Source organism: Vigna unguiculata, chromosome 8 (genome assembly GCF_037176805.1).
Source record: "Vigna unguiculata cultivar grain cowpea cultivar isolate G323 ecotype 2 chromosome 8, ASM3717680v1, whole genome shotgun sequence".
In the NCBI taxonomy this organism is placed as follows: Eukaryota; Viridiplantae; Streptophyta; class Magnoliopsida; order Fabales; family Fabaceae; genus Vigna; species Vigna unguiculata.
This window is the reverse complement of record NC_140799.1, coordinates 20,956,433-20,982,473: the sequence shown is the minus strand read 5'-3', so window position 1 is coordinate 20,982,473 and position 26,041 is coordinate 20,956,433. Positions and strand designations below refer to the sequence as shown.

Here is a 26,041-nt window from a genome sequence, read left to right as displayed (position 1 = left end):
TTCTTAGTTTACCCATGATATAATTTACCAATGTTTTCTGTATGTTTCTTATTCAAGTTCAATGTCTCATGTTGCATTTCACTAATTGTCTTCTTCTCCATTATAACTATTTGAATGATTTTGTTTTTTTTTTTTTTTTGAATTGCTTTCTTATTAATCCTTATATATCAAACTCATTATATTTCTATCTTTAAGAAATTAAGACCCTTTCTATTTACATTTATTATCTTAATATAACACACCTTTGGTAAAAATGAAATTAAAAGTTGTTTTTCCTGAATAGCATATCCAGTTTTAAACAATATTATAGGTTGAAATTTTAATGAAATTCATTTTTTTTTTATTTTTAATCATACCCTAATCTAACACAGTCATAGAGTGCAAATTAATCCAAAGGTGGCACACGCCACCGTGAATATTCTAATTTAAGAAAAAAATTGTTGAAGCAAAAGGAACGTGTCTGAATATGACTTGAAAAAGCTAATAAAAAAACAACTTAAAAAGCTAAATAGAGATCCGCGAGGATGGCGTGACACCATTTTTTTTTTGTTTTTGTTTTTTAAGCGGTGGTATAAAATTCAACCTCCAATCATGAATCACCCCTTATCTCTTCCACTCTCGGCTCTCAGTTCAACCACATCCAAAGAAGAGCACAGAAATGGAGTCTTGTGGTGGTGCAGAGCAGAAGCTCTTGGAAAATGGCACTTCGTCTCAATCTTCTTCCTCTTCCTCTTCGCAGATAAGAAAAGGTGGATTGAGAACCATGCCTTTCATCATAGGTATTTCTCACTCACTGAAAAACTCTTTGATTGCACTCACTCACTCTCTCTTTATCATCGGACGACGTCGTTTTGCTTACTTTGATTGAGAAATGATCAGTGAACGAGTGTTTGGAGCGAGTGGCGAGCTACGGGATCATGCCAAACATGATACTGTACCTGCTGAACGGTTACGGCATGCCTATTGCCAAGGGCACAAGCGTAATTTACACTTGGTCTGCCACCTCCGACATCTTGTCCATCTTCGGCGCCTTTCTCTCCGATTCTTACTTGGGTCGATTCACCGTCATTTCTATCGGATCCTTCTCCAGCCTTCTTGTAAGTTTACTTAAACAACAAAAAAAAAAAAAATTAGTTAAAGCTTTCTGTTTTGCTCTAATTTCAAATTGATTGACCAAATTCTCTGTATGCATTTCAACTCCGACTAACAAAAATATGTTAAATGAGACTCATTCTAACTTTTAATTTATATATTCAAATTTTAAAAAATTATAAAATAAAATTTACCTTGTTATCAGATGTGTTATATAAATATTTGTCGAGACCAAGAACTGATGATGGTATATTAACTTTTCTTTTTATTGATTACTGTATGTTCATGATTCTGGTGAAGCTTTTAAGGCAAATTCTTTCTGCCTTTTCGTATTTTTCCGTCGCGCAATCTTAAATTAAAATTTTTAATTTCGTCTTTTCGGATTTTGTATAATTTGAAAGTTAATTTTTTAAAATTTTTAATTTTTTTTTCATTTTCAGATATTAGTTTTGACTTCTAAATTATTTTTTATTTTTAGATTTTGTAAGAAATAATTTGTAACTCGGACAGAAATATTTTCTTAGAAAAATTATGATGTATGAAGAAAATTTGAAATATGAGATAATAAAATATTAAAAATACGGAAAAAGTAAAATATTTTTATGCGTTAAACTTTCTTTATAATATTAAAAAATTGTGAAGAAAGTAAATGTATAATACTTATATTTTAAACATAATCAATCATCCAGAAGCACTGGAATTATCTAGAGACTGAGAATAGCAGCGGGAGAAACACTATGTAATGGACTACGATGGTATATATAATTTGTCTTTTAATATTAAAATTTAAAGTATTTAAATTTTCAAATATTTGTTAAATATTCTATTTGATAAAAGTAGTCACATTTTTTTTTAATTGTATAACTAGTTTTCTTAAATTTATATTTGAATTTTCTCCCGTTTATCAATCCATCTTGGATTGTGTTGTTTTTCACATTCCATACATAATTCTACTTTTCTTTGATTTTTGTAATTTGAGTTCTTGTTTCTTTTGTGAATGTTGCTAATAGATTAACTTTAGGGTTCAATTCAAATTGTATAAAAATAAATAGAAAGTGGCAAATCTTCAAAAAATATATTTTTGAAATATAAAGATACATATCAAACGTTTTTCAGTGCTAAATATATAAAATATATTAAAATTAAAATGAATTATTTTGAAACCTACTTAAAAAATTTATATATACATATATATATATATATATATATATATATATATATTTAAAACACTCATGAATATTGACTCTCTATAAATTAAAGTTAAAATAAAATTTTTGGAAAGGAGAAATATTTTTATCGAATTATAGTTATAAGAAATTAAAAGTTGTTTCAGGATTTTAATCATGAGTAATTGTAATAATGTTAATAGATTTCTGAAGTTACTTTTATTTACAAGATCAGAAAATGTTAGAAATTTGAAATTTCAGACTATATATTTAAAAATATAATTTTGATAAAAAAAGAAGTTTAAAGTCAGTTAATCCATTAAAAATTACTTAATGACTTTTAAATAATTCATTGGTAATTCACGGTTGATTCACTGACTAGGCATTCTACTTACTTTTTTTATTCCCAAAAAGAAAACCAAATACACTGGTTGTAGCTGGTAAGAATGCAAATCTTTCTTTGTCAACTGTATCTTTTGTCATGATTCAAAGAAACCTAGTAAAACTTGGCTCAGAAATTTGCTTCAGGCAACCTTTAATCCAATCCAAGATACTTAAGCACTCGCATAGTAGCATAATCTTCTTCTTAAATGATAACCTTTGTTGAAGAAATTTAATAATTGTCTTGCTATAGCTGAAACACAAATTATCTGTAATTGCTTTAGCTGGCTTGGTTTTGTGATTCAAAGTGTGCTTCAAAATAGGTTTTTCCGAAGAACGCCATATGAATGATTTTTCATGATGTTTATTTTCATAATGCTGTTATTATATTTGTTGCCTCTCACAGGGTTTAATCGTTTTGTGGTTAACTGCCATGATCCCAGAGCTAAAACCTTCCTGTGAATCAATCATGCTACACTGCAGCTCCGCCACAACAGCCCAACTAGCTGTTCTATTCCTTTCCTTGGGATTAATTTCCATTGGAGCTGGTTGCGTCAGACCTTGTTCCATAGCATTTGGAGCAGATCAACTGACAATTAAAGAAGGATCTAACGATGAGAGGCTCTTGGATAGCTACTTTAATTGGTATTATACCTCAATTGCGTTATCAACTATAATTGCTTTGAGCGTAATTGTGTACATTCAAGAAAATCTGGGATGGAAAATTGGATTTGGTTTACCTGCTTTGCTAATGCTCATATCGGCTGTCAGTTTCATCCTTGGTTCTCCCTTCTACGCCAAAGCGAAGCCCGGTCACAGCTTACTCACTAGTTTTGTACAAGTCGCTGTAGTCTCTGTAAAGAACAGAAAACTTAGTCTTCCTCATAGCAACTTTGATCAATACTATCAAGACCCCGATTCTGAGCTGAGGGTTCCTACTGATAGCCTTAGGTACTTGTGCTCGCCCTTACTATGCAATTTCCTTTCAGTTTAACTTCTCAAATACTTATTCCCCCTAAACATTTTATGTGAGAGACAGCCAATGATATCTCCAATTATCATCATATACTGAATAGTGACAATCATTTATTGACTTAGTTCAAGATAATTTTTTATTCTCATTATTTCTTTGTTAGTAATGGTTTTGGTTCCCCTTGACAAATTCTATTTCTCTGAGTGTTCAGAGTAATCCCATCATATAGAAATGTTCCTTCTATAAAATTTGTCTGAATGCCTCTCATGATTTAGAGAATCTCATTTAACTAAAATCTTTAAGTTGCACAACCTCGGCCTATAATTGTAAAGTAAACTTTACTTATTACATGATTAATTTACAGCTATTCAATTCTGTCAATTAATGAAATAAATATTAAGTAAATGCGTGCAAATATGTTTAAGAGAGAAATTATGGGGGATCAATAAGAAATAAATAAATAAAGGATTTAACTATGACACCTGTCCTATAATATCTATTTGAGTTCTTTGAGTGAATTAACATTATCTTATCTTACAGGTGTTTGAACAAAGCTTGCATGATAAAAACTCCTGAGACTCTCTCAAACCCTGATGGATCAGTTTCAGATCCATGGAGCCAATGCACAGTCGGACAGGTGGAGTCACTGAAATCTTTGCTCAGAGTGCTTCCTATGTGGTCCACGGGCATCTTGATGATGGTTTCCCAAAGCTCATTCTCTACTCTCCAGGCAACTACCTTGGACCGAAGGTTAGTTGGCAATTTCAAGATGCCTGCAGGGTCCTTCACTCTTGTCATGGTAATCACATTATCAATAGTCATTCCCACATATGACCGCATAATCGTACCTCTACTGGCAAAACATTGGGGCATGCCTAGAGGATTCAGTTGTAAAACACGAATTGGGATAGGATTGTTGTTTGTATGTGTAGGTAAGGCAACATCAGCTTTAGTTGAAACTATGAGACGAAATGCGGCCATTGAACAAGGCTTTGAAGACCAACCTAATGCTGTAATTAACATGTCAGTTTTATGGTTGGTTCCTGAGTTTGTTTTGCTTGGAATAGGTGAGGCCTTTAACCCTGTTGGGCAGGTTGAGTTTTTCTACACGTATTTCCCCAAGACCATGTCTAGTTTTGCAATGGCTCTTTTCACTCTTGAGCTAGCTGCTGCTAATGCAGTGGGAGGTGTGTTGGTGAGCATAGTTGACAAGGTCACTAGTTTAGGAGGGAAGGAGAGCTGGTTATCAACTAACATTAACAGGGGCCATTTGAATTACTATTATGCATTACTCACTTTCTTGGGTGTAATTAACTACTTTTACTTTCTTGCTATTTGTTGGGCTTATGGTCCTGCTCCGGGGCAAAAGCTTGAAGCTTCAGCAGACAAGGAAGAAGAGCAATTTGAATACAGGGAGGTACCTACTTCCTAGATTAATTTATAGAGGTACTGTAAAAGCAAGAGAAACTGTGTTATTTTTAGCTGCCTTACGTGTAAAACTAATAGGTTATAGAAGTAGATTTGTGCTAAGAATTTTATTGTGGTCTTGCACAATAAGGGTTTATATCATGTAGGATAAACTTGTTGCCTTGGAACTCTAGAAGTGTTAACAATAGAAGACACCAAAATAAATGCGGAATAAATTTGGATAAGAGAATGTATGATATGTTATCGGTGGCGAATGCTCCACAATCACAACAAACTGACATAATACAAAATGATTCAGTAGTTGCTTTTGTAAATCTACAAAAGGTGCTCACATTTATACAACGCAGGCACTCAAGTATGAGAAACAATTTATTTTAATTTAAAAAACAATAAATGATAACAAAAACCTATTAGATAGTAAGAAACTTTTCAAATTCTAATTCTCTCCTTCATAAGATGTTTCTTCAATACTGAAGTCCTTATCATGATTATTCCGAAATTTGTTATCTTCATCTTTGTAATTGTTATCGTGAACATTTTCATTATTTCCATTGTTGTTCTCTTTACCCTCCTCATTATTAACTTCGTCATTATCTTCTTTTTTCTTGACCTTCTCGTTTAAAAGCATATGTGAGTTTGTGAAGTTCAAAATCTTGTTTTATTATTTATTCTATCTCAAATGTGACAAAATTGTAAAAATGAGTCTCTTTGAATCTAGCCTTTTTTTTTCTTCTTACCACTTGATTTTCTTGCTCAAGGTGAATGATTTTAGCATTTAGTTATTCATTTGCTTCTTTATACCTTTAGTAAGATTCAATACATTTTTATAATCACTTTGTTGTTTCATGGTAGCAAATTTAAAAGAGCTAATTTTTCTGAAGTTCTTTTGCAACATTTCCATAAAATTCCATAAAATTCTTTTATTGTTAATCACTAAGAACCTTATATAGTGTGTTGGGATAGAGCATTTTAATAAAGTAATTAATTTTTTTGAAGAATTTAGATTTCTTTGTAATGTAATTTTTTGTTTGGATAGAAAAATTAAAAAGCATTTAAAATGTAAGCATTTTTTTTCAAGTATTTCAATTAGATAAATGAGTAGAAATTCAAATATCTTCAAAATAGGTGAAATTTGAAATTCTTCTCACTCAACCTCACACTTTAGACTCTCAAGTAGATTTGTCAATTTGGTCCCGTAGGCGAGCTTGACGAGCCTGGACGACGACTAACGAATCAAACAGGCCGGGTGGGCCCGACGACCCAGATGGACCTGATGACCCAAACAGGCTACGCGGGCCCAACGATTAGAGATGCCAAATAAATCCGCCTTCGTGGGTATTGCCTAAACCTGTCCCCGTTTTGAAGTAGAATTCTCGCATTGACTGGGTATGGGTATGAGGAATTCCCGAATTTTTTAATTGGGTATGTGGATGGGTATGAGGATTACATATCCCTGCCATAATACTTGTCCCTGCCATATCTCCGTCTTCGTTTAAATTATTAAAATATTCACAATTAATTAAGTAACCATATATATATATATATGTATATATATATATATATATATATATATATATATATATATATATATATACTCCTTTGATCCTCGTTTTTGTACCAAAATCTCAATTTGGTCCTTATATTTTTATTAGTCTCAATTAGGTCTACATTTGTATAAATCAGTAACAATTAGGTCATTTTCGTTAGTATGGAACTAACACCGTTAAGTAGGTACCATGTGTCAGCTCCTCGTTTTTTTTTGATTCTTTTTAAATTTTATTTTTTAAAATTTTTAAATTTAAAAAAAAAATATTTATGCCACGTGTTACGTTTGTAGTATCTCACGTGCCAATCTAATATGGTGACATGTGTCAAATCATTGTATGAATATCAATTTGGTCCTCATATTTGTTAATTTGATTTGATTTCAGTCCCAATTTTTTTTTTTAAATTTTCAATTCCATGTACTCCAAATTTTCAACCAAATTTAATTTTTATATAGATGTTATGATGATATTTTTATTACAAGTGATATTTTTATTACATATTTTAAACAATATTAAATCTATTTAAATTTATATTTTACATTAAACTTTATTTAAATTTTATTTTAAAATTATAAATATATAGATTTATAAATTTATATTCAAAATATTTGTATAACATTAAATATCAACAATTTTTTTAGAGTTGGCTTAAAAATAACAATTCTATAAATTCAAATATTTTTTAAAACAATTTTATAACAAATTAAAATAAATATATTTAAAATTTTAATATTAAATACACTTAATATTATTAAAATATTTAATAAAAATATCAATTTTAATAAAAATAATCATAAGATTATATAAAAGTAAAATTCGGTCTAAATTTGGAGCGCATGAAATTGAAATTTTTTTAAAAAATTTGGGACTGAAATCAAATCAAATTAACAAATGAGGACCAAATTGAGATTCATATAATAATTTGACATGTGTCACCATATTAGATTGACACGTGGCACACAACAGATGTGACATTTGGCATAAATATTATTTTAAAAAAATAAAAAAAAAATTAAAAATTTTAAAAAATGAGGAGCTAACACGTGACACCTACTTAACGATGTTAGTTCCATTATAACGAAAATGAAATAACTGTTACTGATTTACAAAAATGTGGACCTAATTGAGACCAATAAAAATATGAGGACCAAATTGAGATTTTGCTACAAAAATGAGGACCTACAAATATATATACACTCACTTTCTATTTTTTATTTCTTCTAATTATTTGGTTTGTCATGAAACTTATTCACATCTCTAATATATTTTTCATATTATCATAACCTTTGTGTAATTATGTTAAAATGATATATGTTAATTAGAAAAAAACTTATGTCTCACATTTGAATATTTCTAATGTGAGACATAAGTTTTTTTTTCTAATTAACATATATCATTTTTTATTATTTTTATTTATTGTATATTTTTCTTTCACATGATAATGTTTAATAATCTCAATTTAAGTGTTTAATACTTTCATTTACTAGGTAATATAAAAAAAATCTTTACTTATTATTCATTTTTGTTTCATTTGAAGAACTATTTTGTTTCGCTAAAATAATTTTCATTATTTCTCAACCATTGAGTATGTTGATATTTGAAAAGTTCTCTTAAATCTCTAAGGTATTTTTCATCTTATCATACCCTTAATTATATATTTTTTTTCTTTGCGCGCTTTTTTTCAATAGTCTCTCAAATTGTTTCTAAGACACACGTTTGTTAATTTTTTAATATATTATTTATTTTCATCATGTAGAATACTATTTCGATATATTTTATCTAATTATTTTTTATTTTCTAACTCATTATCAATCATACTGTAATTTTTTCACTATAATTGTATAAATAACTTTTATTTTCTGTAATATAAAAATTTAATGTAATTGTAAGGCCCACTTATATTTTTCCCGTTTATTTTAAGGACTTCCCCAATCTAGTGGGCCTAAGGGTTGGCCCATAGGGTGTACAAGGCCCCTAAGGCAGCCAAACACCCTTCCACTCTTGTCATTCTTGCAAAATAGCTCATAGCATACGCTCCCTCTTCCTTTCAGAACGCTCTGCTAGGGTTTGGTCACAACTCTTGGTTAAGCTAGCTCTAAGCTCAACTCTGCTTCATGTAAGTTAGCTCTCAGCTCATGCTAGTTCCTTTCTAGTTACCTTTTAGTATTTTGTTCGCTGAAGGTCCACTGTGGTAATCTAGTTCCTTTTCTGTGCCGATGTTCCAGTTTATAAATCCGCTCTTGGAGCTACTGGTTTCGTTGGCCTAGGAGTCAAAGTCTGATATTAGCCCTTTCTAGGTAAGGGAAGTTAGGGTTTTGGGTTTTAAATGATTTCTTTGGCCTGTTTAGAGTTTGTTAGGTGTTTGTATGGACTGTATGTTGCAGTGAATATGCGAAATGCATTGTATTGCTATTTGGGTGTGAAAATATGACTGTTGCAGGAAGGACAATGGTGAGATCTATTGCTCTCGCCCAAGCGAGAGTGACTCGCCCAGGCGAGACTTGTAGGAGCAGACCAGGGTATGCATGAACTCTCGCTCAGGCGGAGAGCTCTTGTTTTGAGCGAGGCACTGTCTCGCTCAGGCGAGAGGTGCTCGCCTAAGCGAGAAGGCGTGGAAGCCTTGGGGTGCCACTGCAGTTTTAGCCCAGGCGAGGAACCTCAGCTTTGGGCAAGGAGTGGTCTCGCTCAGGCGAGGGAGGGCTCGCCTAAGCGAGTGTGCGAAAACCTCCCAAGGCCTCTGTCGCGATCTTGCCTAAGCGAGAGTCTGTAGCTTGAGTAAGGGAACTCCTCTCGCCTGAGCGAGGGCTTCTGGCTTAAGCGAGGTCCGTTGTAGGCCACACTGTTTTCTCCAGTTGGTTGTTGTGGATTGTTTGATTGCTTGATTCACTCTAATTAAAGTATGAGACTGTGAAATGTATTGAATAAACTGTGGTTATGAATTAGATTGATGAGTTGGTGTGATCTTGGCATGAAAAATGAATGAGAGGGTTGGTAATTAAAGTGGCATGGTATTGGTATTGAAACACACTTCTATATTCATGAAATGGAAACGATGAATTGGTATGGATTTAACCTGAAATATGAAAATGGATGGTTATAAAGGTTGGTATGAGATTGATGTACATGATGGATATTACTTGATTGTTTGAGCATGTTTGGTCTGTGGTCAGCACGTAATTCCATAAGTCTCTAGGTGAGACCTCGAGGTGGTGCTTCAGTGGTCGGGACGTAATTCCATGACCCCTGTTAGTGGGAGTTCATGGTGGTACCCCATCTATATAATTTGGTAAGGATTCAAGGTAAGGTTGCATCCTGACACTCTAAGAAGTCAGTTAGTCTCACTTAGAGCGGACTGACTCTTATGGTGAGAGTAGTAGGAGGCTTGAAACTCATTAAGGGCTAACCTTGTGTGTGGGGGATTGAGACATTGTAACACTTGTAACACTTAGCTCGAGGGTGAACAGCTCGGGGGTGAGTAGAGAAATCGACTAGATTATATGTATCCGGATGAGTCGTGCCGAGTCTTAGTGTATCATTTGGGAAGGTCATAACATGCTTGGATGATGTATGTACAATTGAATACGAAAGTGTATCTGATTGCATGATAAAACTATTTTTGGCTCTAGCTTATCCTTCTGTTATTTGTTGTGTGTTTTGTTGTATGGTTCTCTCTTTTGCGATGATCATCAACTTGTTGATGTGAGCAGATGCGAGGAACACCCGTGGTCAACAGGGAGGTGATGGTTCCGCTGCTTAGTCGATTGGACTTGGGCTTTGCTCTTTATGTCTTTTGCTAAGGCTATGGCCCATGTATTTTATTGATTGGTACTGTGTTTCTGGTTACATTAGACCTTGTACCTTGTCTTGTTTTTGCATCGTGGTGTGCCTCAAGATTTCCCTTTATAACTCTTGGGTACCTTTAAGGAGCGAGTCTTTACTCCGTGTCTTTGCTCGTATTATTATATTGTGTGACGTGTCATTTAAGTAAGTTTATTTATTAAATGGGACGTTACAGTAATTGCCATGAATATTTTTTTATCACCATCCAACATATATTGTAGTTCAAAATATACAAGATCTATGTAAAAATTTTATTATTATGTTTTATTATTTGTTCTTTGTGTCATTTTGATCAAGTGATGTACTATAAATTTTTATTAGTGTATAAAAAAGAGATTCATTAGAATTTAAAAAATTGAAGTAAACAAACATTTAAAATATATTTTAGTTTGAATATTTGTTTTCCTTTTATATTTTTTTAAAAATATTTTTAAATTTTATCAACTAGGTTTTATTAATATTTACAAATTTAATAAATGTTTTAGTTCTCATGAAATTTTATTTGGTATTCTAATCTAAAATGTAAACAATTATAATATATTTCAAAGTATTTGATATTGAAAAAATCACCATCCTCCTAATATTGAATATTTGATAATATTATGTTTCTTTTACCACAATTTTTTTATTATTTTATAAAAATTAATTAAAATTAATATTGAAGTAGTAAAAAAATGGGTACGGGTATGAGTACGAGATTATACCCGTTACTCGGTGAGGATGAGAATGGGACAAAAGTTTGATACCTATTGGATTTGGGTATGGGGATGAGGATTAATTTTTTTCTACAAGGATGGGTGTGGGATAGTGAAACACGTCCCCGTCCAGCCCCGTTGCCATCCCTACCAATGACCCATACAGGTCGGGCAAGCCTAACAACCCAAACGGGCGGGGCGGGCTCAATGATCCAAACGGGTCGGGTGGGCTCGATGACCAAGACAGATCAGACAAACAAGATGTGCTGACGGGCCCGATGACCTCAAAAAGTTGAGTAGGCCCGACAACCCATACTAGTCGGGCGGGGAAGATGACCTAGAGGTGTCGCATGGGCAGGCCCTACGACTTGTACGAGCCTGACCAGCCCAATAACCCGTACAGGTCTAACCGGCCTGACAATCCAGATGGGCCTGACAACTAGATGGGCCTGACTGGCTCTTCGACCAAACAAGCCTAACCAGCCCAACAATCTAGACAGACTTGTTTGACCAGCTCGACGTGGCCCGACCACCTAGATGGTTGACCCGACCACCTATATGGGCCCAAACGGTTGAATGACCTAGACAAGCCCTATTAGCTCGACGACTTGGACATGCCCGACCAACCCAACGACATAAATGAGCCTGATTGGCCCAACGACCCGTGCGTTACCAACTAGCTTGACGACCTAGCTGGGTCGGGTGGCCCAATGGCACAAACTGGTCAGGAAAACCTGATGACACAAACAGGCCGCCTAACAACCTAGATGGGTCGGGCGGACCGACGACCTAGTGGGGCCAAGTCAGGCCAATGACCTAGACGGACTAGGACAAACTGGGTAGTCGGGTAGGCCCATCCATCTAGGTCGTTGAGCCCGTTTCCAAATTTATCATAAACTCAAAACATAATTAAGCCTAAAATAAATATTGTTGAAATGAAATTTTATCTCATAAGAAATTCAATTGTTTTATCCAAACAAGAAATTTAAATGTAAGGTATTTTAATTTCTTTATCCAAACAAGTTATTTAGAAAATGAAAGGAATTTAATTGCGAGTAATTCAAATACAATGCATTTCAATTTCTCAGGATATTTGAAATACTTTATCCAAACACAAGGTTACTCTTTTTCAAATCATTGTTGAAAAGCTCTTGCTTTATCTTTATAGATTCCATGCACGACTTATATTTGAATTCATGAGCTTCAATTATTGTAATTCTAAGTTCAGGTTTCAAAGTGGAAAAACTTGAGTGGCCAAGTCTCTTGTAAAGATCTATTCATCTTTTTTCTTCCATTCAGATTGAAAATTTTTATCTTTTATTTAAATTTATCATAATCTCCCTCCTAGATGATTACTGTGTGTGAGGAAGAACAATGTTCATAATCAACTAGAAGTGTATTCATAACATTGTACTGTCTAAGGACGTTAATCTTTTTTAGTGAATGAAACATGTGTTCATGTAGATTGCACCCTTTGTAATCAAAGTATTTTACCTATGAATTATTGTGTCGAAAATGATTGTTCTTAGATAGGAGTGGTTGTATCTAAAGAATATCTGTGCTTAGCAAAAAGTGGTTATTTCCAAGAATAAGTTTAGTTTAGCCAAAAGTTATAAATAATACTGTAGTTTAGCCTAATGTGATAGAGTCCAATTAATACTTGTATCGAGAATATACTTTAGTGAAAGTTGATCAAGTTGATCAAGAACTAAACATAGTTTAAGTGCTTTAAACAAGCCAACATTAAGAAAATTGATTTACGTAAATTTCTTTATCATTTAACTTTTCTATTTTATACTTAAAAAGATAGTTTTGTGAAAATGTCTTCTTAGAGAAATTGTTTTGTTAGAGAAAAGTTCAATCCCCTATAATTTTTATTAATTGCTAAAATAAGCTAAGCATACAAACATGACTATGCTTTGTCGTAAAGATAATGGTTTAATACATAAAAGATCATGAGAGACACAAGTGTTCGTTTAATAGATGATACAAAGTTGTGCAACCATATTTTACGTTTGATAAAGCACGAATTTTTTAGACGATAAACATATAAAAACTAGCTAACCTTGTACCAAATTGGAAACACACATGTTTATTCTATGTTATAAAGAATGTTTACTACTTCTGTATGTAAAGTAGATTCATTAGACAAAGGAAAAATCACACCAAAAAGAATCTCTTGAAAAAATAGTTAATGTTACTTTTCTTCACAAAATTCTCGAGCAAAGTACAATACACACTCACTTAAGTCTGCATTTTGATTGAGGGATTTTAGTGTGAAGTTAACTAGGATGCAAACTTATGAAATATAATGGGTCATATAATTATGGAATATTGATAATTCTTTTATCTGCATAGTTTTTCCTAGCTATTTATGCTATTTTGGGTACACTACAAGAAATCAGCTTATTATCTACGCTAGTTTTTTGTAGGTAATGTTTTGTTTTCGTAGGTAATGCGTTTTTATCTACGAATTACTTACGAACCAAATTTCCTAGGTATTGAGCTGGTAGGTAACTTTATCTACGAAAACATACTTCGTAGATAGCGTATCTACGAATATTATCTATGAAAGAAAGACGTAGATAATTATCTACGAAAGTAGCTCGTAGGAAAAATATTCGAATTACCTACGAAGAATTTGGTAGATAACTTACCTACGAAAATTTTCGTAGATAATATATTTGCAAAATTCTACTTAGATAACTTACTTACGAAAATATTCATAGATAATTTACCTACACAATTTTTCGTAGATAACTTAAATATAAAAAATATATATAATAATACATATTATAAAATTCCTACATCCATATATATCTCGAATAATATATCTTGAATATGCTAACAACAATTAACTACTAAAATTAATTCTACACTACTAAACCCAACAACTCCACACTTTCAGCATTACCCAAAACTTAATATATTACAATAATTTAAAAGCCATAATAAACCATCATAACCAAAACCTATATAGAAAAACCATCAAAACCAAAAGCCACAATATTTTAACTTTAATATACATAATATATATATATATATATATATATATATATATAATATAATATAATATAATATAATATAATATAATATAATAATGCCAAAACCACCATGACATATATATATGAAAAAAATTAGAATTGTCCAAATTATTATACAAGTATATATATTTATGAACAACTGCTATGCTCCTTGGTTTCAATATAATATATAATCATTAAGCCCTTAATAAAAAAAAAGCATACATCATCTGATCTCCAAACTCTCATACCAACTAACTACACTAAGACAAACTCTAAATAGAATAATTTTTCACCATTTTATTCAGTATATTACCTTGGATGACATTAATCTTATTAACATATGTCAACCACTAAAACTTTAACACAAACACTCATTAGTCACATTATTAGAATGAAAAGGAAAGAAAATACAATAATGATATTTTAACAACCAATTTTGACAACTTCTCTCACTACCTTACGTGACAGTGAGAGATTTTAATTTTTTTTAAAAAAAAGGCCACAGAAGGAAAGAGTGATTGGTGGTTTGAAGGAGTTACAGAAGTGAAATAGAAACAAGTGAGAGAGAGAGAAGCAGCAGTGGTTGAAGTGAGAGAAGCGAGATTTACAGACCTGAAAGAGAATGGGGTGAGAGAGAGCGAATCAGTGAGAGAAGGAACTGAGAAAAGGAAGAGAGGAGTTACAAAGCACGTAGTGGAAGTGGTTGGAGTAGTGATGGTGAGCATTTAGTCGTTAAACCATCTACATGTATCGTTTTCGTGCTTGCACACTGTTTTTTCGTCCTCCATGTCGTTTCGTATGTGTGTTGTTGGTGAGCCCTATAATTTTCTTCTTTATCCATGGTCGTTGCTCTGTTCCGTGGTCATCCCTTTCTGTTTTGGTGGAGCACAAAAATTTTTGGGTTAACCCACTCCGAGAAATTTGTTGATGTTTTTGGAAAGGAGTGATTTTTTTGGTTACAATAAATATGTGATAAAGTTTTGATTTTTTTTTTTTTAAATGAGTGTTATTGAAGAGGTAAGCAAAGTGATTGTTGAAAATTTATGCTAACCTGTTAATATATAAGTGCTAAGGCAAGGTAATGACTTTTGCACAAACTTTGCAGTAATGATTTGGAAATGAATATTTAAAATGTTTGCACAACAGAGTTGTGAGTGGGGTAATTGTTTTTACAGATATCATGATTGGTTCGAAATTATGTTAAGTGGGAAAAAATATTTGGTGTGCTAAAGCATGCTTACATGTTGGCACATATGATGTCCATTGTTATTGCATTTCTTGATAGGTGATATGGATTGCATTTATGGTAAGCTATTATAATATAAGTGCTAACCTCTTTGTTTGTAAGTGCTAACCTATCAATTTATTTTTATCATTTTTTAAGTGTTAAGCTTTTAGTTTGTTAGTGCTAAGCTGTGAGTTTGTAAGTGTTAAGGTATCATTTTTGAAGTGGTAAGGTATGAGTTTGTAAGTGCTAACCTATTAGTATGTGAATGCACAAATGGCAGGACGTGACAACAGTAGTTTACAAAAGTGATAGTGTCATGGCTAATTATAGTGATAGCAGGGAATGCGGTGGTCAGAAGAAGCATGAGTTGAAGGTGTGAAGACTTAAATTTTGGTTATTATTGACTAACATGTACAATGACATTTCATAAGTTTTGTTGATGCATATGTGCAGACTTTTGGGCATTGCTGCCGGACCAAGTACATTGCTTCGTTAAATAAATATTTAAGTGGAGAACAAAGGTGATGAAGGATTATCTGGTTCCTTTTTAAGATCATTGAATATGGTGTGAGTTGATTAAGAAAGCTAAGTGAAATCCCCACTGGACATTAAGATAGCAAGCTATCTAGATGTGAAGGTTCCTTTCACAAAGCTTAAGAGAAGAAGATGATGGATTGATTCAAAACAAAAAGGAAATGGAAGGCACATAAACTATAAAAAACCAAGAACAATTAAAGGAAGAAGAAAACATAAATTGGAAAGGAAAGAAATGGTAAAAATGTGAGAAGCACGCCACTACAAGGCTAGGCTAAAAGCCATGGCAACCTTGAAGATGAGTGGATGTGTGCCGCCACTTGCTATGCAAGATAAGGCTTAAAAGTATTCACTCCCAAGGGAGGAAACTCTTACAAATTGTTGAGACACAAGAGTGTTTTTACTTCAAAATGTTCAATCCTTTTACATGTCTAGGAGCACCCCTTATATAGAAGAGTTTAGGGGCCTCTAAACAAATAAAAGATACCTAAGGATGTCTCTACAAAAACTTAACCCTAGCTTCTAGAAACTAGGTCAAATAAGGTTACAAAAATGAGAGACAAAAGAGCTAATAACTATGGTGTGTGCAAGGATAATTTCGTTCTAGCACAAAAGGAGACAAAGAATGTGTCTCATATGTCTCCAAAAAGTGGTCAAAGTGTGCTAAAATCAAAGGAGACCAAAGGTACATATGTATACTTGCTTTATGCCTTTTTCTTTATGCTTTATGCCTTTGCTTTACTCTCTCCGCCACATCATATATGCTCCCTAATCACCATGCGCCACCTAGCATTGCTTTCTTACTCCTAATTAACCTACAAAGCAAATAAACATAGATTAACATGTTGGCTTAAGTTAAGTCAACTATAGTCAACAAGTCAAACCTAGTCAAAGGTCAACAAGTCAACTAAAGTTGATTCAACTAAGTCAACTTAGGGAATCAAAAATAACAAACACTAATGAAAGAGATGAAGGATTAGTGAACTTCCTTTCTAAACATGCTTAGTCTTCTTAAGCATGTGTGTCCATCCTTGGTTGGGGTCAATCCTTCATCAAAAGGTCCGTAATTGAAGACACACCATTTGAATGGTTTTTGATGTTGAAAAGAAATGTAAAAATGAGTAGGAAACTTCTTAGTTCCTTGATCAGTGTGTGGGTTGAAAGGAGGGGGGGTTATCATAAGTAATAAAGTTGTTCGTTTATCTTTATTGGATTCTTGTTTGGGACTCAGATTACGGGTTGCTAGTCATAGTATTAAGTTAGATGACGTTTTTGTGGAGAGCAAGTGTAGGAAATTATTGAATAATGAAATTGTTGATGTTGAGATGTTATATGATTTTCTAAAAAGATGTAGGGAGTCGGTTAGCCCGGAGGATTACTATAGGCTATATATTGTTTTGGGAATATCAGAGTTCCTTATTCCAAGTCGCAAGAGAACAATTTTTCCCATGTTGTTTACCATTGTTGATGACCTTAGTGGTCTTGGCAAATACAGTTGGGGTGAACTTGTTTATGAACAGTTAGTTGGGAGCATATGCAATGCATCCATGTTCTTACAGGACAAAGGAAAGAAGAGACACTTCTAAATTGTTGGTTGTATGTACTTGTTACAGGTAATTTATAATGAATTCGTTTGAATTTAGATGTGTATTGTTTGAAATAGGAAGAAATGTATTCATTTAATTTTATTGATTTTGAGATGGTTTAGATTTGGGCTTTTGAGCACTTTTTGATTCCAAAATGTGATGTTGGAAAGTCAAGCACAATGTTCCCCCGAATATTGCAATGGATGGATATGAAAGTGGCTGAGGAAAAAATAAGTAGTGCTTTGAATAACAAGGTATGAAAATGGATTTAGTATTAGTAGTTACTTATAGGTATTGACATAAATTGTATGCAGCAATTTTTTGGTGTAATGTTTCAGGTTGTGATGGAGGTAGGTGTATAAAAGTCTGAGCTTTGTCATCCTTTTGTGCACGAAGGTTTTGATAAATATGGTGAAGAATTTGAGGACGATGAAGACGAAGAAGACAAGGAACATTTAATGAATTTGAGGACGATGAAGACGAAGAAGACAAGAAATATCTAAACAAGAAGTTGAGATTATGGAACTGTAGAAGGCAATGAAGGAGTTTAAAGTCATAATGAATGATACATCCAACAAGATTTTGAAAGAGGAACTTCCCGCTGAACCACATAATTATGAGGATAGGAAGAATTTGATGAATATGGGCAGGAAAAGAGGTTTGAGGTTGTTGAAAGGACTCCTGCACAGCAACATGCTGAAGAAGTTGGTGCGAACATACAACGAGATGAAGGTCAAAGTAGTAATTTGTACCACAGATTGAAGGAAGAACCGAGGCAACATTTCAAGAGCATAGCCATACGAACTCCTTTTATGACTTATGCAAGGAGAAGGAAGTGAAGTAGTTAGAAGTTGTTGGATGTTTGTAGTGTTGTTAGATTTGATTTAATTAAACATAGAGTAAATTAGTTGTGGTACCCTTAATTTGTGTAAGTTGTGGATGAATTATGAATTTATAGAAGTAATGTTTAGAAGAAGAATTAAAATTATATTCTTAATTTGTTTATTGACAATTGAATGTGGTTCTTTTATTGGTTCTTTATTGAATGTTGTTTAATGGATTGGAATGATGTTGTATGTGTAACAAAGGAAAGAAAGATTGAGAATGAGCAACGTGAAATTCTGCTGTCAGGTATTCTACAAGAATAACATATTTTTTCCAAAATGGCTTTAATAATATTTGTACTCCATCCTTCAATAGTTAACAGTGATATATGGTAATGGTTTTGTCTACCTTAATTGGTTTAATAAGTGCAAAGCAATGACATGAGTACTGATAACCCAGGTGACTGATTTTGAAACAAATGTTGTTTGTGGTTCTAAATAAGAGGGTGCAATTTATGTGCTAACTTGTGCCTTAATAACTGCTAAGCAACACTACTTTATTTTCAGTTATGTTGATTTTTTCAGCAGCCATGTAATTTTGATATTTCTCCATCTTACAATAGTTAACTGTGATATATTGTAATGGTTTTGTCTACCTTGATTAATTTTGTAAGTGCAAAGCGATGACACACGTACTGATAACTTAGGTGACTGATTTTTAAACGAAGTTGTGGTGCCAAATAGGGTGCAGTTTATGTGCTAACCCGTGCATTAATAATTGCTAAGCAACACTACTTTATTTTCAGTTATGTTGATTTTTTCAGCAGCCATGCATCCTGCAATAGTTAACAGTTATATATTGTAATGGTTTTGTCTACCTTGATTGGTTTTGTAAGTGCAAAGCAATGACATGAGTACTGATAACCCAGGTGACTAATTTTTAAACGAATGTTGTTTGTGGTGCAAATTAAGAGTTTGCAGTTTATGTGCTAACACGTGACATAATAACTGCTAAGCATGAATACTTTATTTTCAGTTATGTTGATTTTTTCAGCAGCCAAGTAATTCTCATATTTCTCAATCCTGCATTAGTTAACAGTGATATATGGTCATGGTTTTGCCTACCTTAAATGGTTTTGTAAGTGCAAAGCAATAACATGAGTACTGATAACCTAGGTGACTGATTTTTAAACAAATGTTGTTTGTGCTGCCAATTAAAAGGGTGCAATTTATGTGCTAACTTGTGAGTCCGTAAGTGCGAATTTGTATGTGTCATTTGTTATTCAAATCCATATTGAAGTTCAAAAAAGTATCAGACACAAAAAAAACTTAGCATTTAATGTTGTTTGGAGTGAACATAATTTTTTTGTTTAACATTGTTTTCTTTATGTCAGGTATACGACCATACTATGTGAAGAAGCTGTAAATCCAAAAGATTGTAACAAAGTGCAGACATGAAATTATCTACAAACCTATAGACACATATGTGCTAAACTACGTGGGAAATAATATCTATTGTTACCGTCTGATACAAAAAATTGGGCATGACAGCAGAATTGCAAAAACAATCTCCATCCACCAATTCAACCTTCATCCACCATTTCTTAATGATACATATACAATAGGTCAAGAAAGACAGTACAAAATAACCCTTCAAATGTTGTCATTCATTTCTGCATCGAAAACGTATGTGCTAAACTACGTGGGAAATAATATCTGTTGTTAATGTCTGATACAAAAAATGGGCATGACAACAGAATTGCAAAAACAATCTTCATCCACCAATTCAACCTTCATCCACCATTTCTTAATGACACATATACAACAGGTCCAGAAAGACAGTACAAAATAACCCTCCAAATGCTGTCATTCATTTCTGCATCGAAAATCTAAAGTCATGACATATGTTCAATGGTTTGGATCTTAATAAATAACAACAGCGTGATATATTACCTAATGATGTCTTCATTTGTAGATATTTGAGTATCGATATTGTGCTCTAATGATGCTAGGAGAGACATAAAACATGTGGAAGGTGAGAGTGATAATAGGTTGTTTGAATTACCCATGGTGGTGGGTAGCTGAACTGTGGGCGCTCCACTTTCCATATTAAGGGTAACCTGGTACAAAATGTAAGAACATAAATTGGGTGTAATGAAATAATTCTAATTCAATCTGTCTAAATATGTTTATAATGTGCATGAATTACTTACATCAAGATTCCTTGTCGATTTATTCAATGCTGCCCTCCATTTTTGTTTCTTGGAAACCTTTCCCACTGTTGATTGAAGCCTATTTGTTCAGGGTCGACCCTTCCTCTTAACATGTGAAGGGCTTCGTACCATGTTGTTCGTTATCGGCATTTGATGTTGGGTTAAATTTTCCTTCCCCTTCTGGGAAGGAAGACTTGCTATATTTAGTATAGGTAAGTCAAGAGTTGTATACATGGAGTCAAGTTGGGTTAACACAAAATTTGTCCCATTCTTAGATTTACATGTAACTTCTGTAATTTCGTAAAATCTCTTACACGTGAAGTCATACCTCTCGACATGGGGATCATCCTTATTATGTTTGTATGACGCTTTTATGTAAGTGTCTTCGTTGAATGCATTTGCTCCACCTCTTCAATAGGTAGTAATGTGATACACTTTTGACCTCTTCTTGTGCTAGTACAAGAAAGCTGTGTCGGCATAAAATACCTCTAAATTCAAACAAATGACAAGTACAACCAATTTGTTGCATGACTTTATCAAAAACAACTTCATTCATTTTGTCATGACTTTGTCCATTACGTATGCACTCCTCTTTAACCATGTACTTTGAATACATTTCATCACATTCACAACTTTTGATAGTGCAATTGATCTTTCTCCTTAGCTCTTGCTGAACTTCAGCTAGCTTTGCATGAGTGTATTCTTCCTGGAACTGCCTTTTAATTAATGATTGAGTGGCACAAGGTAAGGTGGTATTGAAGGAAGCAAAATCGACTTCAATTTCCTTCTCTACCTTCGACCGTAGCGCATTGTCATATTGGACGACAAATTGTTTTAATGTTGTGGTTGGATTTATGAAACCATCAAAGAAGGCATTCATACTCTCACTTCTTTGAATGGTGGACATACCAGCCCAAAATTGAGACTTCAAATAACAAGGAACCCATATATTTCTTTTGGCGTAAAGCGTAGAAAACCATTTGTTATGATGTAAGTCGAAACTGGATCTGAATTATTCCCAACCAAGCTCAAAATTAATTGTCGAGGTGGACTTGTACACCAATTCTTTCAAAACATGTTTTATGGTCTTGTATATTGTCAATCCACCCAACTTTTCGGGGACTTTCTTCATGATGTGCCACAAACACCAACGATGCTTGGTGTTGGGAAATACAACAGCAATAACATTTTTCATTACTTTGCATTGGTCAGTTATGATGCCATCTGGTGCCTTGTTCCCCATGCACCTCAATCAGCATTGAGAGAGCCATGTGAAAGTTGATGCATCCTCTGCAAAGACCAGCCCACATCCAAGTAGAATTGAGTGGCTATGATGGTTAACACCAAAGAAGGGTGCGAACGGCATGTCGTATTTGTTGGTGAGGTATGTAGTGTTGAATGATATGACATCACCAAAGTCCACTGACGCAACTCTACTCCTTGCATCTGCCCAAAACACATCAATGATGATATTTTCAGCATCAGTGTCAATTTCATAATAGAAGGAATTATTCAACTCTCTCATTCTTGAGAAATGTTGAATCAAAGCCTGGCCATCTCCCTCCTTGCCAAAAGCTCTTCTTTGCTGCTCGATGTAATTCCCTATGTCTCGCTCAAGAAACTGTAAGTTGACAAATCCTCCTGCTTGACCAACCAAGGACCTAAATGTCTTGTTCAAACGTACACCAACCTCGTCATTAATATCAAGTGTTCGCTGAGCCTGCAAATTCAATCTTCTATTTTCACGTATTAACCTTGATTTGGTTGGACTAATGTCATGATTGTGATTATGAACCACAATGCTTAGTATCCATGCTTCTGATTTGTTTACTGTTGTTAAGCATGTTGAACATTGTCTTTTTTGGGTTGGGTGGGTCTTCAATTCTGGCTGGATTTGGGACACATACTTCCCTTCCCTTGAGCAAACTAATTTCATGTAACACAACTGGTTATTGTCATCCTTTTTTGATGTACGAGTTCGAACACCAAAACCATATTTCACAGCATGTTGCTTGTAAAAACTCTTAACCTTTTCTACACTTTTAAATCGCATTCCAATAGTGGGCACAACACCTTCCTCAGTGTTGTTAATGACTTGAGCACTATCAGACGTTTTATCCGCATCGAATGTGCCTAGTCCACAGTCTTCATCAAGTAAAGTTATGTCGTCCAAGCATATTAGGTCATCCTGTTCACCATTTTGCATTTGTTCATCAAAGTAAATTCACATTCAGTTTACTTCATCCATAACTCCACCATCCCAATGACCATTGGATCAGTTTAGGAATTTTATTCTTTGTTTATAAGTTTAAAACTCTGTTTGTGATTTATATGAAGGTAGCATGTAAGTAGCATTTGATTTCAGAAATAATATTTCAATAAGCTTAGGATTGCATTTCAGAATGTATAAGCAAAAAAAACTACATAATTAGTATAACGTATATGGGAGACAATAAGAAGATTATAACGCACCATTTTAAGTGGTCCAATTGGTTGTTGGTGGAAGTAAAAGCTGGTATTAATTTCTTCTCTTACGTCTTCAATGGTGGCCAAAATGTCAGCCCCTGTTAGTCGCTCAACATTAATTCCACCTTTAATCTACTTTTAGAGAGGCTTTAATGATGTTTATGCATTTTTAATTTTTTGTAAGTAGAAAAATTAGATCATGCCCTTCATTGCAATGAATGCAATTAAATGGTGATAACTGACAGGACGGGTGTGTGTGGCTTTTTAAAAAGTCATAGAAGAAGTGTTACGGGGCAGTCTTTAGAGTGGGAAAATGTCACATCACTTAAATAACCAGTTTGCAAGGGTATTTTGGTTAGGAAGTCTGCATCACACAGACTTAAGAGATTTTCTTCAGCTCCAGCTTGAACGTGGTTTAATTGGGTGATATTGCATCAGAGAAAATGGAAGAATGAGAGTCTCTGGACTTAGACGAAGCAGAGCTGTAGAGCTTCATGCGACGGTGCAATGGAAGCACGTCTTTGATCCCTGGTCCAATAGGAAATTATCAAGCTGTGATCATGAACCGTGTGGCAGGAAGACAGGAGTCCACACAGCAGTTTATGAGGCACATTACTGCTGCAACTTTTGCTCGTGACTTTGAATCAAATGCTTGGAAATGGGCGACCATGCTCATCAAACACCACAGTAATTTTTGATTGAAACACTGTTGCAACTTGGTTATAAGCTTCTTCATTGAAAAAATATGAGCGCACTAAATAATGCCAAATGCAGGTTTGGTGGAAGGGGGTGACACGAAAAATGTTACTCCCATGTACACGAAAAAGGTGTTTGACAAATTGCCCTTTGTGGCATGTGTTGTGAAGGAGTATAAAGGAAATGGGTTGGGGGATCTGCTTCTTACTATTAAGGTATATTGTGTTCTTAATTTCCAAAATTTTGTCCCACTCAAACTCCTCAACAAACATTTTAATGGTGGTGAACTATTTTATCACGACCCAAAGCACACTGCCCAGGCCAGGGTTCACAATAAAGCAGTTTCACATCCTGAATGTGGTCCAGTGATTGGTATTGGAGTTGTGATTTTATTGAAACAAGTGTCTGTATTCAATCCTAAGGCAGATAAGTTGTACTTAAACATCACTCTAAGGAATATTGTTAAGGTCTAATATTTAATACCTTATTCATTATATTGTGTCATGTCCAAACACATTATTGATTGTGTTGTAAACAAATGCATAGGTCTTCAAGCATGACATCAGTGATCCAACAATGGAAGAGGTAGCAGCTTCACACTTGGTTGATATAGAAAAGGAACCACCCCAACAACCTGTTCAAGAACAAATGAACCACACTGAACCAGTTACTGTAAACCATGATGTTCAACCAATAGTTCAGCAAAATATGGAAATGAATGTGGATTCAAATATGGAGCATGTGGACTAAATCCTTTTGGAGACAGTAGAGGATAACAATGAAGATGAGGAAATGACCTACATCAGCATTGATGACATGATTAAAAGCCTAATTGATCTTTTCAGGAAATTCAAGAACACTTAGTGATGAAGGATTGACCCCAACCAAGGATGAAGGCACATGCTTAAGAAGACTAAGCATGTTTAGAAAGGAAGTTCACTAATCCTTCATCCCTTTCATTTGTGTTTGTTATTTTTGATTTCCTAAGTTGACTTAGTTGAATCAACTTTAGTTGACTTGTTGACCTTTGACTAGGTTTGACTTGTTGACTATAGTTGACTTGACTTAAGCCAACATGCTAATCTATGTTTATTTGCTTTGTAGGTTAATTAGGAGTAAGAAAGCAATGCTAGGTGGCGCATGGTGATTGGGGAGCATAAATGATGTGGATGAGAGAGTAAAGCAAAGGCATAAAGCATAAAGTAAAAGGCATAAGACAAGTGTACCTATGTACCTTTGGTCTCCTTTGTTTTTAGCACACTTTGGCCACTTTTGGGAGACATATGAGACACATTCTTTGTCTCCTTTTGTGGTAGAACGAAATTAGCCTTGCACACACCATAGTTAGCTCTTTTGTCTCTCATTTTTGTAACCTTATTTGACCTAGTTTCTAGAAGATAAGGTTAGGTTTTTGTAGAGACATCCTTAGGTATCTTTTATTTTCTTAGAGGCCCCTAAACTCTTCTATATAAGGGGTGCTCCTAGACATGTAAAAGGGTTGAACATTTTGAAGTAAAAACACTCTTGTGTCTCAACCATTTGTGAGAGTTTCCTCCCTTGGGAGTGAATACTTTTAAGCCTTATCTTGCATAGCAAGTGGCGGCACACATCCACTCATCTTCAAGGTTGCCATGGCTTCTAGCCTAGCCTTGTAGTGATGTGCTTCTCACATTTTTACCATTTCTTTCCTTTCCATTTTATGTTTTCTTCTTCCTTTAATTGTTCTTGGTTTTCTATGGTTTATGTGCTTTCCATATCCTTTTTGTTTTGAAGCAATCCATCATCTTCTTCTATTGAGCTTTGTGAAAGGAACTTTCACATCTATATAGCATGCTATCTTAATGTCCAGTGGGGATTTCACTTAGCTTTCTTAATCAACTCACACCATATTCAATAATCTTAAAAAGGAACAAGATAATCCTTCATCATTTGGTATCTTGAGCTTTGGTTGTCCTTGAATATGGTGTTTTCATGTTCTAACCTTGTCTTGTGTAGCTATCTTTGAATGGTCCACATAAAAACAATGCTGGCAGAAATTGTTCACGATTTTAAAATATTAAACTGCACCTTCTCAATGGTCCAAAAATTACGTTCTTGATGTCCAAACAAAGCGTTGTTAGTCTAGTTTTTAACAAAAAAAGAACCAATACATTTGGAGTTCTGTGGAGAGAGGTATGATTGAAATAATGAGCAAAGGTCAAAACTGTCGAGATCACCGCGAATCAACGTTTTTCAGGTTATGTTGGGCAGTTTTGGCTACTGTTTTTGTTACTCTTCTTACTCCTATATGTTGTTGGATAACATGTCTTTGTGTGCTTAATCATTGACCTTCATTTCCAAAAGTTT

The 26,041-nt window shown here is 33.9% G+C and overlaps 2 protein-coding genes across 4 annotated transcripts; one reads left to right on the top strand and one right to left on the bottom strand.

Annotated features, from left to right (window-relative positions):
- The first annotated feature begins 555 nt into the window (after positions 1-555).
- Positions 556-5,278, top strand: LOC146884223 (protein NRT1/ PTR FAMILY 1.2-like). 3 transcript variants are annotated; one of them, XM_085665422.1, is made up of 5 exons: positions 558-779; positions 880-1,097; positions 3,046-3,284; positions 3,411-3,590; positions 4,153-5,278. In XM_085665422.1, the coding sequence occupies exons 1-5, from the start codon at positions 659-661 to the stop codon at positions 5,042-5,044; spliced, it is 1,650 nt and encodes a 549-aa protein (XP_085521548.1). In that variant the 5' UTR covers positions 558-658; the 3' UTR covers positions 5,045-5,278. The 3 variants fall into 3 exon arrangements, with proteins under 3 accessions (XP_085521549.1, XP_085521548.1, XP_085521547.1); XM_085665423.1 differs by lacking the exon at positions 3,411-3,590 and having other exon boundaries at positions 556-779; XM_085665421.1 differs by having other exon boundaries at positions 3,046-3,590.
- A 16,507-nt stretch (positions 5,279-21,785) lies between these two features.
- Positions 21,786-22,739, bottom strand: LOC114194948 (protein FAR-RED IMPAIRED RESPONSE 1-like). The gene has a single exon (XM_028085351.2). The coding sequence runs from the start codon at positions 22,737-22,739 to the stop codon at positions 21,786-21,788; it is 954 nt and encodes a 317-aa protein (XP_027941152.2).
- Between the last annotated feature and the right edge of the window lie 3,302 nt (positions 22,740-26,041).